This window comes from Pimephales promelas, chromosome 1, assembly GCF_988280905.1.
Source record: "Pimephales promelas chromosome 1, fPimPro1.hap1.1, whole genome shotgun sequence".
Classification (NCBI taxonomy): Eukaryota; Metazoa; Chordata; class Actinopteri; order Cypriniformes; family Leuciscidae; genus Pimephales; species Pimephales promelas.
Genome location: NC_142769.1, coordinates 16,283,528 through 16,298,103, shown reverse-complemented (window position 1 = coordinate 16,298,103; position 14,576 = coordinate 16,283,528). Strand labels below are relative to the sequence as shown.

Genomic DNA, 14,576 nt, shown 5'->3' with positions numbered 1-14,576 from the left:
TAGGAAGGGAATCTCAATTGGGAGAAGTATGGAGTGTCCTAAAAAATATGGTTGGAGTTTATAGAACTCAGAATATTCCAGTTTTAGCAGATGAAGAGAAAAATGCAGTGACTGAAGAAGAAAAAGCTCAACTGTTAAGTGTACACATTTCAAAAAGAGAATAAGAGAAGGATGGAAGAAATTTTAAAGCAACATCAAGATATTTATATTTATAATGTCTACATGTGTATCTGAATGCATACTGAAAATAAATTACTTTCCTCCATATGGACTAGACTATGAGTAGCTAGACTAGAACTATAATGCCATCTAGTGGCAATAGTAATGAAATGAAATATCACGTTATATTATTATTTTTTTTCCTACAAGAGTTCGGCAGACACCCAATGTAAGATATTTTGAGCTGAATCAAAAGGGTTATGAATTAAATTGTAAGCTATTCCTAATTTGAGTTGAAAGAATGTTCGGAGTGTGCCTAAATTACAATTTCTTTATATTAATCAAATCTAGTAATTTAAAGGTAAATAAAATAAAATAAAAAAACAACAAAAAGTCTCCAAAAGAACTGTATTTAAAAATAGAAAAAATATTATCAACATGAAGAAAAAAAAGATTCTAATCTTTAGGGAAAATGTATTACAAAGTGCATCTTTATCCTTTTTGGGGATCAAATAATTAAGACCCTGCTTCATTGTGGAAATCATCTCTCATTTTTGAAATACATTATTATTTAAACAAACTAGAGGTTGCTTTAGACCATTAGACCATGGACAGTAAAGCTTTTAGACGTCCCCAAAATGGAAATGTTCCTCTCTTCCTGTTTTTTTTTTCCTCCTCTCTTCCTGTACACGTCGTTCTACGGCCAGTGTGACGTATGCATTAGCCTGGCAGCCACAGGAACACATCATTGAATTAAACCATGGAGACTCTCTTCAGCCTACCGTTTGCTGTATTGGAATGCCCGAATGTCAAACTTAAAAAACCATCATGGCTACATATGCCCTCTGCAATGACCGTATATGCCGTCGTGATTGTTTCATATTTTCTCATCACCGGTGGTAAGTCTCAAAGCAATCTGAGGCTAAACTAGCTTTTAGCTAACTTACTAACTCTAATCCTGTTGTCTGTGCACACAGCACAACCGTTTATTTACAAGATAACGTATATTTTTTCAGTGGAGATTTTGTATTACAGTTCAGTTGAATTTCAAGATGCATGCTTTCGTGCTTTGTGAAATTATCTTGCGAGTTACAGTTTGGTTTCTCTTACAATGGTGTTGGCATTCATTGATCTCAAATTATATTGTAACACGTCACACACACACACAGACATAATGACTACTCTACGCTACTACTTATTACATGAAAAAGAATAAAAACGGAAGTTTGTTATTTTGCTATATATTAAATAGATAAATATATAATTTTAAGTGCGACATTAGTCTGTCTTAGGCTAAAATGACTGTTTAAAACTGTGATCATACTGCTACCATACTCTTCTGATCTCTTAAGGCATCATATACGATGTGATCGTTGAACCTCCGAGTGTCGGATCAATGACAGATGAGCACGGACATCAGCGGCCAGTGGCCTTTCTGGCGTACAGGTAATGGTTTTCATTTTTATACAGCCTGTCATGAGTCACTTCACTTTTGCCAGAGAAATTTCACTTTATGCCATAGGCCTATATAATATTTTTTTTTAAATTACCCCCAATATTAAAATAAATTAGTCTGTAGATTTATTGCTGTTCAAATCCAGTATCTGCTTTTGTGCCTACGTAAACTAACAATGAGCAATACATTTGTTACAGTATTTATTAATCTTTGTTAATGGTAGTTAATGAAAATCCAGCTGTTCATTGTTTGTTCACGTTAGTACACGGTGCATTTTCCTACACTGTTCATAGGCTTGCAGCCTCCATGCTACAGCTAATGCTGTTAGATTTTATGTTTGTTTTATCTTAAAGGGTACATATCATGCTTTTAAATCATTCATTTTTACATATAAATCATACCGTTGTGGTCTATATAAAACATAACTGCAATGCTTGGGTCTGAATTCCTCATTATTATAGCTCCACAAGCCCCTTTTCTACCCCTTTTCTGATGTGCGTCTTTGAGCGACCCGTTTCAAAGCGACCCCTTTAAATAAAAAGGAGATGCGTCATACCCCGCCCGCTCTCCAGGTCGATGAGTTCACGGTCAGTTCAACTCCCCACGTTCGGCCATTATTGTACTTTGATTAGAGATATATGATTATATACGATACCTTCAAAGAACATTTTTATTCACACGTTAATAAAATGTCAACAACAGAAGACTTGTCCATCAAGCCTTACATATTCGAGCCAGAGCGAGCGAGTTGATAAAGACGACGACGAACCTGCAGAACAACCTCTTCATATGTATTGGTATGTGAGTTAACTGTTTTGTGTTATTAGTAAAAGTCGACTATTTCTCTTGTTAAAACAAGCACACTGACAAGATAAATGACTACGGTCTAATCTTACCACAAATAATCAGTATTGATAATATGATACGTTTAGAAAAGCATCAGAAAAGCAGCTAAATGACCATTGATGAAACTCAAGAACAATAATACTGCAGACGTGTAACGTTACTTCAAAACAAAAACAAAGAAAGACAAATGTACTGCTAAACCATGATCACCATGTGTTTTAAGAAAGTAAAGTACTTTATTTTTATTAACTATATTTACAGCTTATCATAATGCTCTGTTTGTCGTCTCCAAAGATAGAAGGAATTTACCTCTCATTCAGACGAAGTCAATCGGCAAACCCTTCTGTATAACGTTACTGGCGGAGGTTGTTGAAGTGGGAATCCTTGAAGTGCTTTAGGCTTGCCCTCTCGTAACTTCTGCATCATTGAGCTCGGACTACAATATCGGAGCGAGAAATAATAACAGGGATGCAAACTGCGCACTTTTCGGCGCCTCCTGCTTTTTTCACGTCAGTTTGGGTGACTTGTGTGAATCGTGCAGATCCGAAGAGATGGGATTGAAATAGATGGGTATGAAATGCCGTATGAAAACTTTTCAGAATGCCGCAAGCGAAGCGGATTTCATGTTACAAGCAGCGCCGCCGCTCCCACCACGCGCATCACGCGCTGTGCGTAGGGCACCAAGTGCTGAGGGGGCACTAAAAATAGCCTAATGAAAAATCAATAGCCGCGTTTCCACTGCCGCGCCAGGGCCGAGCTGTGCTAGTGCGTGCCAGGGCCAGTCGCGTTTCCACTGTCACTTCCAGGGCTTGATCGGGGCTTCCTCAGGGCCAACGGCCAGGATTTCTGGCCCGTCGAATACCTTGGGCCAGAGGGGGCCAGCTCGGGCTAGAGGTGTGCTCAAGGTAAAAGGCGGAGTTTATCGGTGTAATGCTAGTTATGATCTGAAGCAAGATGCACATTTCACTTTTTTATATCGCGCAAAAAAATCGCTGCTCGAAATGGAGAATCGCCTGTACTGGTCTGTCAAAGATACAGTTTCATTGCAGTTCTTTTAGTGGAAACAACTTAAAATACTCTTTCATTTCTGGTCATACAGAAAATAATAATACATTATTCACAAATACATTTATTTGCGTAAACTCACAATTACAAGAAAACGTTGTGCTTTAACAATCAGGCGCGCTTCATGATCTCCGTGAACTGAAGCGCGAGAACTGAAACAGCCACCGCATTCGAATTTGCTCGTTTTAAATCGGACATTTAAAGCTTTCTAGAGGGGTTATAGGCCTATCCTTTGTAGACTAAAGCTTTAAATGTCCAATTTAAAACAAACAAATTCGAATCGAAAGCCAATATCTTCTGACTATGTCATTATGTAGCTAATTAATTTCTCTCTAAATGTGCATCCGCAGATGGAGATATGTTTTTAGCCGAAAATGATTTAGAAAACAATAGTTTATGTAAGGGTTAATGCCCGACGAGGTGTCCATTGTCAGGTTTTAATGGACGACAGCGAGGCGTGAACCGGCCGACGCGCAGCGGAGGACGGTTGCCACCGCCGAAGTCCATTAAAACCTGACAATGGACACCTCGAAGGGCATTAACCCGCTTATACCATGGTCACTTGCCAAATAAAACATTTTTAAAACATTAGCTGCTAGTTTATATTTTAATTAGGCTAAATCAAGTTTTTACAAATAATAACTCATCTGGTTTATTTAGCAACCAGAGATATTTATAGTCCGCTCAGCTTGTAGAACCCTTCAGGTTCAAAATGCATTTTTTTTTTCATGAAACACAAAGGTAGGCATAGTTATTTATTTTTTTTAATTACACATAAAACAATTAATCAAACAGGCTTCTTAGGCTTGAAACGCTGTAGCCTACTCTCCTCCTGCCTTGGTTGTCTGGACTGCTGCGTGAAACTCCCGCAGGGTCTCATTCAGAGCAGCAGCGGTGTAATTTTCTTTGCGACGTTTCTCCGTTTTATTAACATTTTTTCTTTCTTCAGCAGCATCCCAGTCGTCAAAGTTGTCATTCTCCATAAATGTTAAAAGAAATAACGAAGTCGCTCATTGTTGTATTAGTAGGCTATGTAATACCTAACTAACGTTAGATGTTGTTTTGATAGAGCAAATTGTTAACGGATACTTTGACTGCCTGTTGCTATGGTTACTCACAGCTGTTGTGGGCAGCGCATTTATTTATTCATTTCGAATGGTAAACAGGAAGTTTCACCAGAACTTCTTTACTAGGTGTCCTCTATCACATTTTAACGGACACCCCGCAGCCAATCAGAATCGAGTATTCACCCAGACCATGGTATAATAGTAAAAAATTAATGCTTCGTTATTTTATATTATTTTATTATCAGACACATTTATTATAGCCTATAAATCACCTATAAATCCCCTTTCTGTAGGCTGTGGTACGGCTTTTCTCATTCAGCACTGCGGGGAAAATATCATTTCCAGGTTCTAATTTGGCCTCCAGTAAAATCTTTTCTTTTTTTTCATATTAATTTGTCAAATATTTTAAATGTTTAAAGGGGCAAAAAAATTAAACAAATATCTGAAAATTCGTCGATATGTAGCCTATATATTTTTGCGCAGCATTTGGCATAGGCCTACAGTTCAAATGAACATTTTGGTGTTCAACTTTGCGTTTTACAAAATACAACACCCGTTCATTTTTCATTTTGCAATTAGGCCAACGGATTAAATTAAATAAGGGGAAACGAATGAACACAAAATTAGACCGTTTGGACAATACGAGGCAGAGTTCTTTTTTAAAATTCATAAAATTCATAAAAGATACAAGGAATAGCCTATTAGACAAAACCTCAAAGAAATGTCACAATCAAGACCTCGGAGCAGAAATGAGGGAGAACTCTGTCTCTTTCCCTGCCATTAATGCTTGGATAACACGCACGTCCATAATAATAATGTCTAGTGCGGTGGCTGTGATACTACCAACGTCCGTTGCCATTGTTTTTGGAATGACTTATCGCGAAAGAAAAAAAAAGATGTTTTAGTCGCATAACATTGTTAATGGAAACGCTGTCATTTCACAATATTTTTTTATTGACATTCAGAAAAAAAAACGCAAAAGTTTTGTGCAAATATGTATTCACTTAGCCGAGCAAAAAGGTTTCACTCGGTTATGCAATTAAACGGTTAATCGGTTAACCATGGACACCCCTAGTTAATAGCCTATACATGCTATCTTCCTAACTTAAAAAATAAATTAATAGAATAGAATAGAAGGTTTATTTATAAAGCACATTTAAAAACAACCGAGGTTGACCAAAGTGCTGTACAAAAGAAGATAAAACAAACACAAGCTGTAAAATAGATGTAACACATAAAAATAAAATCCTGAAACAGCAAATCAAGGTATAATTAAAACGCCAAAGAAAATAAATCCGTCTTGAGGGAGGACTTAAAAGTAGATACAGTTGTGGCAGTTCTAATATGAACCGGGAGAGTGTTCCATAATTTGGGGCCGATGACAGAGAAGGCACGATCACCTCTATTTTTTAATCTTGTCCTGGGGACTTGCAATAACTAGTCCGGAGTTTGCGGATCAAGTGACCTTGACTGAACGTTGGGGTGTAGCAAATCTGTTAAATACTGTGGTGTCTCATTACGAATGGATTTAAAAACAAACAATAGAATTTTGAAATCAATTCTATATTTGATCGGCAGCCAATGTAGTGAGATCAATACTGGCGTGACAGAATCATATTTACGTTTCCCGTAGAGAAGCCGAGCCGCTGCATTCTGAACTAATTGTAGACGTGAAACACAAGCCTGAGGGGCGCTGATATACACAGAAGTACAGTAGTCCAGTCGAGATATTACGAAAGCATGCATAACTACTTCAAATTAATTCATAAAACCCGCTGAAATGGGTTGGGTTGTATGACGTTTCATCCAGAAAGGCATGTCAGGGGCGGGGTTTAGGGCAGCGCTGTGGGGCTACTGGCCCGGCAGTGGAAACGCAAGCCCGGTGCTTGAGGCCCGAGGCCACTAGCTCGGCTCGGCTCGCTGTTAGCTCTGGCCCAGCCCTAGCCCGGCAGTGGAAATGCGGCTAATCATCAAACTTCTTGTTATAATCAGATTCAGCGCGCGTTCTTCATCTTCAATCTGCAGCGACGCCGAGCAGAGAGCACGTCAGAAACAGAGGACAGGGTGTGTGTGTGTGTTCTGGTTCTGAGCCTCATTAAGGCCAATTTATACTTCTGCGTAGGGTGCGCGCGGTAGGTAAAGGCCAATTTATACTTCTGCGTAGGGTGCGCGCAGTAGGTACGGCGTAGCATACGCACAGACGCGTCCCATACCGCGTACCCTTCGCCGTCGCCTGACGCGCACCTCCTCAAAAATGTAACTACACGTCGCGACGACGCGGACCGCAAGATCGGTGATTGGTCGGCTTGGTAGCATCGCATTTCCTCCTACGCATTTCCGCACGTACCTTCTCACGCTTTTCCACCACTGTCTATGATTTCCACAAGTTTCATCTCCTCCGAAGTCTTCTCTCATTTCTGCCTTTCAGTTTTAGTAATTTCACTAAAGTGAACTGTTTTTCCACCTTAATAAGCTCCAATTCCAACATGATCAGCTCTCTTTCACTCGTAGTAACCTAGCCGCGAGGAATCTAAACACAGTGGAACATTAAAACTCTCCGCCGCCAACTAGCGTTTCGGAGCAGTACTGCAGAGCAACCAAGACCTGAACGCAGAAGTATAAATGCTCACAACGGCGTCGCCTACGTGCGTAGCCAACGCCGCACACTACGGCGTACCCTCGACGCAGAAGTATAAATTGGCCTTAAGCCGTAGCATACGCACAGACGCGTCCCATATCGCGTACCCTTCGCCGTAGCCTGACGCGCACCTCTTCAAAAATGTAACTACACGTCGCGACGACGCGGACCGCAAGATCGGTGATTGGTCGGCTTGGTAGCATCGCATTTCCTCCTACGCATTTCCACACGTACCATCTCCTCCGACGTCTTCTCTCATTTCTGCCTTTCAGTTTTTGTAATTTCACTGAAAATAACTGTTTTTCCACCTCAATAAGCTCCAACTCCAACATGATCAGCTCTCTTTCAGTCGCTATTGCTTGTAGTAACCTAGCTGCGAGGAATCTAAACACAGTGGAACATTAAAACCCTCCGCCGCCAACTAGCGTTTCGGAGCAGTAATGCAGAGCAACCAAGACCTGAACGCAGAAGTATAAATGCTCACAACGGCGTAGCCTACGTGCGTAGTTAACGCCGTACACTACGCCGTACCCTCGACGTACCCCCAGGGGTGGGCCGGGGATGGCAGGGGTTGGTGGCAATATAAGTATCTGGATATTTTCCGCGGGGGAGGGTTTCGATTACCTCTCTCGTTTTGGACCATACATGTGTTTGCATCCCTGTAATAATGGCGGATTGCTCGAAGTTTTGGACCGGTAGTCAATGTCCTTATTTGGCAGTTCCGCTGCAAATACGGTGACGTTGTAGTTAAAAAAAAAAAGTCATAGAAAACAGAAAAATCTGAACAGGTTGAAAAATATGACCAAAACAGAATACAAAGATATAAACGAAGCTCCTGAAGAGAATAATTTCATTTTTTCTGTACTCCAAATATACAACAAAATGCATTTAAGGGCTAAAAAAGTGGATTTTGCATGATATGTCCCCTTTAAGCATAAAATAACCTGATCCTGTTTGATCAAGACATGCCACTGTTCTGTCTAATATTGTCTAATATTCAGCATACATTTTTCATCTTGCATCAAAATCCTGCCATTTGCACCATTTAGAATTTTAGCCGCAGCCAGTAATTTCATAAGCCAAATTGAGCCGCCATCTGATAAAGTTTGGCTTAGCCGGCTAGAATTATTTGCATCAAATAATCTATCACATAGAGAAATACACACACGGAATATATAAACAATACACGAGATCTATTTTCCCACTGGATTCATAACAGCACAGTCTTGTGCTCGTTGCTACGATACAAAGACTCACAGTGAATTGACGACCGATTAAAATTGCTCGTTTTCCGTACAGAAGAAGCGATGCATTTTTTTCCTCGCACTAAGGTGAAATGGAGGAAAGAAGCAAGCAAGGTATTTTTGATCTCATTTTCACATTCTTTCCTAATTCCTTTTTACTTTTTTTTAACTTAGGCCTACCCAGACTTTTGTTAAATCTTCAGGGCACGGTTGCACAAACACCCGAATCAAAGATTGATGTTATGAACTAGTGCTGGGCGGTATACTGGTTCATACCGAAAACCGGTGTATTTTTGTTATGATATTAATTTTTAATATGCCGCCATACCGATATACATATATATATATATATATATATATATATATATTTAATTACACAACGTTTGGAATGAACGTTACGCTGTGCTGCGCGACACTGTTTCAGACGGACACTTTACAATGTTGCACTTCTAAGCAGCGACGGTGAGGCGAGACAAACAAGGGGGTAATCCATCGACAGGAAGTTGAAGCCTCACAGGAGCTGTCATCTTGTAGCAGAACTTCACTTGCGTTAGCATTTCCATTGACTCCCATACATTTTGGCGTCACTTTGACAGTGAATAACTTTACATCTGAGGCGTTTGAAGACCCCATTTGTCATTTATTTATTTCTAAAGAAACACGACAATGTATAAAATGCTCCATTACATTGTAGCTTATGTTATGGCCCCGTAGAAGCAGTTTTTTGTAAAGTAGGCTAACGATTGCGTCATAACCAAGCGACTCTCTGTCTTACAGTAGAGAGAATACCGTATGGACAGGAGAAGAAGCTCGCGGGCAATCGGGGAAACGTGGAGGCAAAATGACAAAATAATTAATCAGAATACCTAGAAAAAGTTTCTTCTGCTCCTAGCTCATGGACAGCTCCTACTCACACTCTCCGCCTCTGCAAGTTTCGGAAGGAAATGATTCAGATTTCTCATGCCACAGCCACTAGAAGACAGACGGGTAGATCTCGTCACATCTACGTCGTCAAGCTCTGTGTCTGCGACACACTGGCTGCGTGGCGTAAGTGTCTCAGCAGCGTGTCGTGTCTGTTTTTATTTCGGCTCCCATGTAAACAGGTTAGAGCTTGCACACTGCCTGCGTGACAGGCGCGGCATGAGCCTCGCGGAAAACGCGTGCATGCTAGAAATAGAACCGATGCCTATTTTTCACGCGACACGCAAGCGCCTTGGAAGCGTTTGCAGGCAAAAAACAATAGGAAACGATGTTTATATGTAATTTTGTACACAAATACATATTAATAAATTACGTTTTGATCTTTGAAAGTCTAGGTTTTGACAAATTCAGATATCAAAACAAATAATAATAATAATAATGATTTTCAAATATTGACATTATTTTTGCCTATATAGAATTTCATGTCATTTTTATTTTTTTAAACAATCGAGTCCTGGTGTCCACTACAGAGGGCATAGAATAACATATGAGTACATTTTTTTTTCATTTGTTTCTAATGCTCTTAACAATGTGATTACATGAAGAAGAAAAAACTTTTGAAAAAAAAAAAACGTTCTGGGCCTCAGGACGATATAAAGATAGAATAGGCTACAATAACAACATAGTGTATCTTCTGAGTGATTGTCCACCATCAGGCTAAATATAGGCTTGTTGAAGCTACACAAAATTTGTAAATCTTATTGAAATAAACAGACAGCCCACTTCCATATTTTTTGGATTTTGGAAGATGTGTGATAACAGTTGAAATTGTTGTCGTAAAGGCAAGAGCAACACACCGCTAATCCAAATGTAGACTGTCCCTCAATGTCACACAGCAGCAGCAGCACCGCATCAGACACGTTTCTGGTGTGCAAAGACACAGAAAATGCAACGCAGCCACCACGCAGCTGACACGCTACAGAAACGCCACGCTCACGCCACGCAACTAGTGTGTCTCCGGCCTTATGTTTTTGGAAGCCTTGTTTTAATATACATTGATTTTTGACGTGTGCAGAAAAGCACAACAGTGCTTCTGTGATCTGTAGCTAGTCTCTCTGAATGGTTGTGTTCTCTGTTATAGGGTGAATGGTCAGTACATCATGGAGGGGTTAGCATCCAGTTTTCTCTTCACGATGGGAGGCCTTGGCTTCATAATTCTGGATCGCTCTAATGCGCCCAACATTCCCAAGCTCAACCGTTTCCTTCTGCTATTCATCGGCTTTGTCAGCGTGCTCCTGAGCTTTTTCATGGCCAGAGTCTTCATGAGAATGAAACTGCCGTAAGTCACTAGACTTTAGCTTTTTTTAACATTTATTTATGTTTATATTATATTACACTATTACAGTGGAAACACCTACTGATTATTTAATATTATTTGGGGCCAAGCACCAAAGGTGCATATAGTCTTCGTCTTCCAAATTTGAGTCTATGGCAACCCACAGAACTGTAATTGTTTAACTTTTAGGGCTAGAAATTCTTTTATCCTCTGAAGATGATCTGAGCAATGTTCTAGGAGTTGTCTTGAGCCAAGGAAACAGACCATGCCGACAAAAACTTGGTGTGTGTTATGACAACCATGACCTGAGGTGCCGTTTTGGTAAAAGTGCCACCTCAGGAGAAATGAATTTTTGCAATAACTTCTGTAAGGTTTGGCCGAAAATCACGTCTCTTTAGATTCAGTACAGCATATTGAGTCGAATGACATCCAATTCTCCCATGTCCCACATTTTGTGCATCAACCATTTTGAATATTGTTTATGAACGTATTGGGGCATTGTTAAGAAACTTGGTATGTGTCTTCGATGTGATGCCTTGAGATACTCAAAAAGTTTCAGGCAGCGTCACCTTGTGGTTAAAAATTCTAATTCCTTTTCAAATAAATGCTAATAGATTTTGATAAATTATTCCTATTGTAATGAGACTAGTGGTATGGTATGGTATTAGTGGTATGAATCATGATATAAGGAACACATCAAGACCAATGATACCATTTAATCCAAAGTCTATCAAACTTAGCTGATATTTGAATTTCTTTGAAAATATTCTTATCGAACTCCTCCTAGACCGTTGATCCAATTTTTACCAAATTTGATTCAGATCATCTTAGGATAGTCCATGTCTGCAAAAAGTGATGGAATCTTGATATAACACCAAACCGTTATCGTTTATCTCATGAACTAATTTGAGCATGATGCCAAACTGAATCCTAGGCTGTATCTCTGCAATGGTTTGACATATTGACACCAAACTCTGTGTGTGCCATTCTCTACTTTTCCACCATTGGGCCAAACCTTTCTCGTTGCTTAACTGTTACATCCATGCCGATCCGGCCCAGCCGGTACAGATCAGGTTTAATTTTCCAAAATGGGGCTTATAACAGAGTTCTGTGCAATGTAATGCAAATGTGTCAGTTGTCGCTTTGGTAACGCAAGCGTTTACTGACATATGAGATATAAATGACAATAGCGTTATGGAAGATGATCCTGTATTTCTTTTAAATTTATGATTAACTTGTGTTTACTTCGTTCTTATTAGGGCTGGGACAATAAATCTATTCATCTGGATTCGTGGATCGATTCCAATATTTTCCAAATGCCATTCCCCCTCAAATCGATTCTGAGCTTAGTTTTTAACAGCAGATGGCGCTCTAGGCTAGTTTTTAACCACACGCTCAAACGCTCACTAATGGCTCGTTTCCACTGAGTGGTACGGTACGGTACGGTACAGTTCGGTTCGGTACGCAATTATTTGCGCTTCCACTGTCAAAAGTTGTGAATGGTACCAAAAAGCCGAACCGTACCGTACCACTTTTTGGGTACCCTTCCGTTGGGGTACCTAGCACAGTGAAAGGGTACTAAAAGGTGGAGCTAGACTCACTGCAGAACGGTGATTGGTGGGCAGAGTATCGTCACTCGCGTGCGCTACAAGGGCATTAGAAGCATACAGTTGAAATATAATTCTACTGTTATTTTGTCACGAAATGTAGTTTTAAGAGTTTTTCAGGCGAGAAAGTAGTTTTTTAAAGATCAAATCTGTGGTTTATTTATAGATTTATCATAATTTGACTGAGATCCATTCCAATCGATCACCGGACGCTCGCGCTCGTGTCCCCCGCCGAAGAGCCTTTCCTCGGCTAGTCGTTCTGATGTTTGCCGCTGACGCGGACGTCTCTGTCTGTAGTGGTTAAACATGAGATATAGTTCGTCTTGTACAGACCTAACAGGTGATCTTTGGTCTCGTGAATCTTTAACTCGTTCCCTAGCCAATAGTTTTGGCAGAAGGCTACGTGAAGTTTCATATCTTTGAGCGCTGAATTTGTATAGCCTATTTGACTGACTGAATTGTTTCTTGATGTTAAAGCTTTACTGTATATCTTTTTGTACCTTTTACTTATACTTTTATAATGGCTATTATTGATAAAACTGAAATTGAGATAGTTTTGTCTTTTTTTATTTTATTACAAGATTATCTGTTGTTTATTGCAACATTTGTACCAATGCGATATGCAATACATTGCATTACACATTGCCTGGAATATGTTTAATATTTTTAAATTTAAACGAAAAGAGGCAGGGTTGTTTTATATTTAGTTTTGTTATAAATATAACGTTACATACATATGCAGTAAATATAATCAATAGGCTATGTGTTGCCTGAACCACATTTGTGTGCTTTAGAATGTTTAAAATGTATTGAAATGAAATCGAAAAGAAGCAGAGTGGTGTTTTATAACATATTTCGTTTTATTGTTGCCTAAAATGAACATACAGAGATAACCGGAGTCGCAGAGCCAGAGCGAGCAGAGTGCCGCGTTCAAGAACGCGCTGTTACATTAACACAATTACTGGACTCGCGTCCTTGGGATCATTCTCCTGAGTCGGACTTTGCATTGGCTTCTTGGAAACGCCTAATGCCAGCACTTGTTTCTAGTGACAAACATGCCGAGAAGCAAGAACAAGATCTGCTGTCTGTCATCCAATATTGTTTACTATGTCGCTTTCTTCGCGCGAAAATGACGTCGATCGCTTCTTTCCAGCATACCACGCCTATCAAGTAAGGGTACTGTTGGCGGTGGAAACGCATGCCTGATCATGGTGTACCCGACCCGAGCCGTACCATACTGTACTGTACCGTACCCCTCAGTGGAAACGAGCCAAAAGAAGAGCGCTCGTGTGTTCGGCTAAGTTTGAGAATGTACTTGCACCTCAGAATGCTTTTATGACGCGAAATTAATGTAAACAGCCTACTGCAAACACCCGTAATTTGCTTCAACCTTTTCGAACTTTATGAATGATTATTATTTTATAGAAGGTTTAAGTGGTGTGTAATTGGAAGCAAGCAGAGTATGGCTGTTTCTAAGCACGCAGTGCCATCTGCTGTTAAAAAAAATAAGCTCAGATGATTTAATAAGTAATTAAATCATATTAAAAGTGATTCTATTTATGATTTGTATCCATTTTGGCTCAAATAATCTAAAACTGTCTTTAATTACTTACTGTAGTAGTTGTGTTGTGTTTGGGTCCATTAATTTCTGCTTGGAGCTACATGATGTTGTTATTCTCAGCGTATAGCAGGGAGATAGCAGCAATGTTTTAGCTGTTTCTTTAAAACTGTATACATGCATGCATCATAGTTTGGTTTAAGATTAATCTCTGTTGTCTTGCTTTTGATGATTGACTGAATGTGTTTGTCTTGCAGTGGTTACCTTATGGGTTAAAGCTGCAATCTGCTGGAGAGATGAAAGAGAACATACAGAAAACCATTTCAGTGCCAATGACTCAATCAAATGCTGATGAATTATTTCCACTGGCAGAAATCTCCTCCCTTATTGTTTTTTTTTTGTTTGTTTTTTTGACACATGCAATGTGTCGTACTCTTATTGTGTTAAATTTACATCTTGACAGTGCTGATAAAAACATTTTATCACATTTCTATAAAGTCCAAAGGGTGGTCAGTATTATATTGATGCCCTTGAAAATCACTGTTGTGGTCAAGCTAAATCAATTTTGGAATATCTCATTTTACTGTTATTTTGTAGACAGCCTGCTCTGTGAAAATTGAATGTGGCTGTTTGATGTGCAGTTTTTTCTATAATAAACAAATGTACTTCCCACAATGAA

At 39.5% G+C, this 14,576-nt stretch overlaps 1 protein-coding gene across 1 annotated transcript; it reads left to right on the top strand.

The window, feature by feature from the left end:
- Positions 1 to 843: 843 nt before the first annotated feature.
- ostc (oligosaccharyltransferase complex subunit) lies at positions 844 to 14,576 on the top strand. Its single transcript, XM_039669810.2, has 4 exons — positions 844 to 1,058; positions 1,512 to 1,605; positions 10,538 to 10,735; positions 14,155 to 14,576. Exons 1-4 carry the CDS (start codon positions 920 to 922, stop codon positions 14,171 to 14,173), a joined length of 450 nt encoding a protein of 149 aa, XP_039525744.1. The 5' UTR covers positions 844 to 919; the 3' UTR covers positions 14,174 to 14,576.